The sequence below is a fragment of the Rhincodon typus genome, chromosome 23, assembly GCF_021869965.1.
Source record: "Rhincodon typus isolate 14 chromosome 23, sRhiTyp1.1, whole genome shotgun sequence".
NCBI classification, from domain to species: domain Eukaryota; kingdom Metazoa; phylum Chordata; class Chondrichthyes; order Orectolobiformes; family Rhincodontidae; genus Rhincodon; species Rhincodon typus.
Genome location: NC_063354.1, coordinates 46,570,890 through 46,575,670, shown reverse-complemented (window position 1 = coordinate 46,575,670; position 4,781 = coordinate 46,570,890). Strand labels below are relative to the sequence as shown.

Below are 4,781 nucleotides of genomic sequence, written 5' to 3'. Positions count from 1 at the left end.
AGGAAGGTGGGTGGGAGGAGGAGTATTCTAGGTAGCTGTGGGAGTCGATGGGCTTGAAATGAATATCGGTTTCTAGGTGGTTGCCCGATATGGAGACAGAGAGGTCCAGGAAGGGGAGAGAGGTGTTAGAGATGGTCCAGGTAAACTTAAGGTTGGGGTGGAAGGTGTTAGTGAAGTGGATGAACTGTTCGAGCTCCTCGTGGGAGCACGAGGCGGCGCCGATACAGTCATCAATGTAACGGAGGAAGAGGTGGGGTTTAGGGCTGGTGTAGGTACGGAAGAGGGATTGTTCCACGTAACCTACAAAGAGGCAGGCGTAGCTTGGGCCCATGCGGATACCCATGGCTACCCCCTTTGTCTGTAGGAAGTGGGAGGAATTGAAAGAGAAGTTGTTGAGTGTGAGGACGAGTTCGGCTACCATCTCTCAGACTGGTTCAGAAAAAATAAATCATGACTTCAGAAATACTGACAAGTTGGTCACTAAACCCCTTCTTACACACAGACCGAAACCCACATACACTGTCCAAACTCCAAACTCTAAAATAAATAATTAAATCACACATTTTTACACTGTAGTTTCACACACAGAGGGACTTACCACCTCCAATACTTGCAGTGTTTCATGAAAGTTTGGTATAAGCAAGTATTTAAACTGGTTAAATTATTGCTTTGTGCTTTAATTACATTAATTGTGGGAGAATTATTTACAAAGAGGGGGAGGCTGTTTTGCATGCACACAAAGAGAAAATTCCTCTAAAAACAGAGTTGGGTAAAACGTACAAATACATGACCCAGGCAGGAATAAAGATAAGCAGGGAAATCCCATGCGTCACTGCAGGAAGGAGGGAAGAGGAACTTTTAAAGGAAGGATCCCAACTCAACTTTCCCAACACCTCCAAAACTTGCCCATTAGATGTTTTGGTTGTAATCCACCAAAATTCCACAGATTTTGGAAAGGTTCAAGTGGATTAAAAAATGTGGAAAATAGGAGGAGGCCATTGAGTTCGCTCTGCCATTCAATATGATCATGGCTGATCCTTTATCTCAATTCCATACTTGTACTCTCTCCTCATATGTCGTGAACACCTTTATCCTCTAGAAACCTAACAATTTCTTTGTTAAATCCCTCTTATTCTTCTAAATTCCACTGAATACAGTCCCCATTGACACAATCTCTCCTCATATGATAAGCCTGCCATCCACATCCCCAACTTTTTCTCTGATACATCACTGCTGTGAGTCCTGCTTCTTGATCTCGTCCAGAATTCAGAAGGTTAATCTATTTTGCCTCCAATTTCCATCTTTCTGCCATCGAAACCTGGTCAATATTTAACTCTTCCCTTCCCTCCCTTGACTTCACTGTTCCGTTTCTGAGGATAGCCAGTCCATCAATATCCACCACAAAGCCTCCCACTCGTGCTGTTACTTCAAATACACATCCTCCCAGCCTGCTTCCTCTAAAGGATTCCATTTCATTTTCCCAGCTTCTCTGTCGCAATGTTCTCTGTTTCAATAATGCTACCTTCCACCAGACTGCCTCTGACATGTTCTTTTTCCTTCCCCCTCCTCCCTGTGGTTGAAATGGCCCTCAACTATTTATGACCCATCTCCTGCACTTCTGCCTTATCCTCAATTCGTCTCCTTCCCAGAACAACAGGAGGTTTCCACATATACTCAATTTCCATCTCACCATCCTCCACATTCAAATGATCACCATCCATCATTTCCCCCACCTCCAGCAGAATACCATAACCAAACACATCTTCCTCTTCCCTCCACTGTAAGCATTCCACAGTGACTGGATCCTCTGTGACACCCTGGTCCACTCTTTCATTGCTCATAACACATCTTCTCTTCCCCCACAGCACCATAGCACCTTCCCATGCAATTGCAGTAGGAGTAACACTTGTCCATTCAAAAACTCCTCACTGCCCAAGGTCCCAGACAATCCAACAGGTGAAGCAGCATTTAACTTGGACTTTTCTCAATCTAGTCTAATCCATTGGCAGCTCACAGTACGGTCTTTACATTGGCGAGACCACACAGAGTTGGGGTGGCTGCTTTGCGGAACACTTCCATTCTGTAGAAATAAGCCCAACCTTCTAGTTGTTTGCTATTTCAACAAACTATACGCTGTCATGCTCACAATTCCATTCTGGGCCTGTTGCAGTGTTCCAATGAAGCTCAGTGCAAGCTGAAGGAACAGCACCTCATGTTTTACTGAGGCACATTACTGCTTCTAGGATGAACATTCAGTTCCACAACTTCAGAGTATGACCTCTGTTCTCTATTTTTCTTACATACCCAGCTCTGCCCCTGCCCTGTCATGTTTCTGTCTTGTTGGCTTTGCTCTCAGCAGCGCAGATCCATTTTTTTCCTTTCCACAGCTAACATATAGAGCTATTCTACATCTCTATCTTTCCTTTACCACCATTATCACTCCCGTTACCTTTGGCTCTGGCCATACTCCCATCTATTCCATTTGGTCTTCCTCTCCCTTATAATTAACATACAAACCTTAATTTTCCATTTCCTTTCAGATCTGAAAAAGAGTCATATTGGACTCGAAATGTTAACTGTTTCTCTATCCGCATGTTCTACCAGATCTGAGTTCCTCCAGCACTATGTTTATTTCAGCAGCAGTCAGAGCTTTAAACTGAAAGCAGCAGCGCTATGTAACTCTTTCAGTGAAATAGTTTGAAAAGACCTGATAACATTTCAAATATCAGTACTCCTAACTGATTCCAACTGCATCTCAAATATATCTGAGGTTTTCATATCCCATCTGTGGCTATCTGCTTTTAGGTCTCATTGACAGGAATCCAAAGGAAATGTGAGAAGCCAACCCATTTTTGTCACATGATTTCACCCCATGACCCACAAGGGCATTGTGTTGTTTCGTAACCCCTAATAGCTGTTCAGAATCCTGTATGTCTTTGTCCTATCTGTGCATGAAAATGCGTGTGTTTTGGGATTAACTGGACATAGTTTTGTTCTTTATAGTAGGTTGCTTGATAACCAGCTTGTCACTTGTTTGAAGAATACATTTGCCTGTTCTAGTTAACAGGAATAAACCGAAATAAATTTATTATTTTTGGTGATTGAATAACCCAATTACACTTTTGGTATGATTCAGAGTAATGAGGCTTGATTTCCAGTGCACTCTTTCTGCCAGAGTCGTAGCAACACTAATCTTCTTCAATGCATCCTTCTCAATAGACCCTTGGTTCCTTCCTGGCATTTTTGGGAAATATATGTATCTTCAGTGAAGACTGAACTAAAGCAGTTGCTTAATTGCTCTGCTATTTCCTTATTTTCTATTATCAAAACTCCCATGTCAGACTTCAAGGGACCTAAGTTTACCTTCACAAATCTTTTTCTTATTTTGTACCTATAGAAGCTTTGACAGTCAGCTGTTCTTTTCCATACAGATTTACACTCATCCTCTATTTTTATTTTGATCAAATTCTTGGTTCTCCTTTGTTGAAGTCTAAACTGCTCACAGTCCTCAAGATTGCTCTTTTCTCTAGCAACTTTATGAGACTCCTGTTCTGGATCTAAAACGAACCTCAATTTTTCTTGCTAGCCATATGTGAGACTTTCACTGTTACAATTTTGCACTAAAAAGGAATATTTAACTGTTGCAAAACATGCATTTATTTCTTAAATATTAAATATTAGCCATTGCTTATCCACTGCCATATATTTTAACAATATTACTCAACCTATTGCAGGCAACTCACCCTCATACTTTCATACTCCCTTAGTATAGATTTAGGACATTAGTTTCAAATTGGACTATAGCACTTTCTACCTAATGAAGGATGCTATCATATTATGGCCATGTTTTCCTAAAGTACCTCAAACAAGATTATTACACAATACCAAATCTAGGATAGCTGTTCCCTAGTTGAACAAAGAAGAACAAAGAGCAATACAGCACAGGAACAGGTCCTTTGACCTCCAAGCCTGTGCTGACACATTTTGCCCTTCCATACTGAAACTGTCTTCACTTAAAAGATTCATATCCCTCTATTCCCTTCCTATTCATGTATTCATTGAGGTGTTTCTTGAATGCTGCTATTGGGCCTGCTTCCACCACCTCCTCTGGCAGCCCATTCTGGACACTCACCACCCTTAGTGAGAAAAATTTGTCTTGCACATCCCTTTTAAACTTTTTTGACGCACATTCCCCCCACCTTCACTACCCCAGCACCATGGACCTCTGTCCCCTGGTAAATAACTCCTCCACCCTGTGAAAAAGCATCTTACTTTCCATTCTATCCATGCCATTCATAATCTAATAAACTTCTATCAGGTTGCCCCTCAATCTCCTGCGTTTAAGTGAAAACAAACCCAGTCTATCGAACTTTTCTTCATAGCTAAAATTCCCCCATACCAGGATGGGGTAAACCTTTGGCAAACCTTTTCTGTATCCTCTCCAAAGCATCCACATCCTTCTGGTAGCGTGGTGAACAGAATTGTACGCAATATTCTAAATGTGGCCTAACTAAAGTTCTATAAAGATGCTTGCTTGCTTATCTTTATACTCAATGTCCCTTCCAATGAAAACAAACATGCCATCAGCCTTTTTGACTACCTTATCTACCTTCAGTGATCTGTGGACCTGCACACCCAAATCTCTCTGCATATCAATACTCCTAAGGGTTCTACCATTCACTGTATAATTTCCACCTGTACTGGGCCTTCCAAAATGCATCACTTCACATTTCTCTGGATTAAACTCCATTTGCCATTTTCTGCCCATGCCTCCAACTGAT

General features: G+C 41.6%; 1 protein-coding gene across 1 annotated transcript in view; it reads right to left on the bottom strand.

Annotated features, from left to right (window-relative positions):
* LOC125485908 (mucin-2-like) overlaps positions 1-1,841 on the bottom strand; it is a 51,831-nt gene extending 49,990 nt beyond the window's left edge. The window contains exon 1 of the mRNA XM_048611155.1: positions 1,691-1,841. Coding sequence (XP_048467112.1) covers positions 1,691-1,841 — 151 coding nt within the window. The remainder of the gene's footprint in view (positions 1-1,690) is intronic.
* Between the last annotated feature and the right edge of the window lie 2,940 nt (positions 1,842-4,781).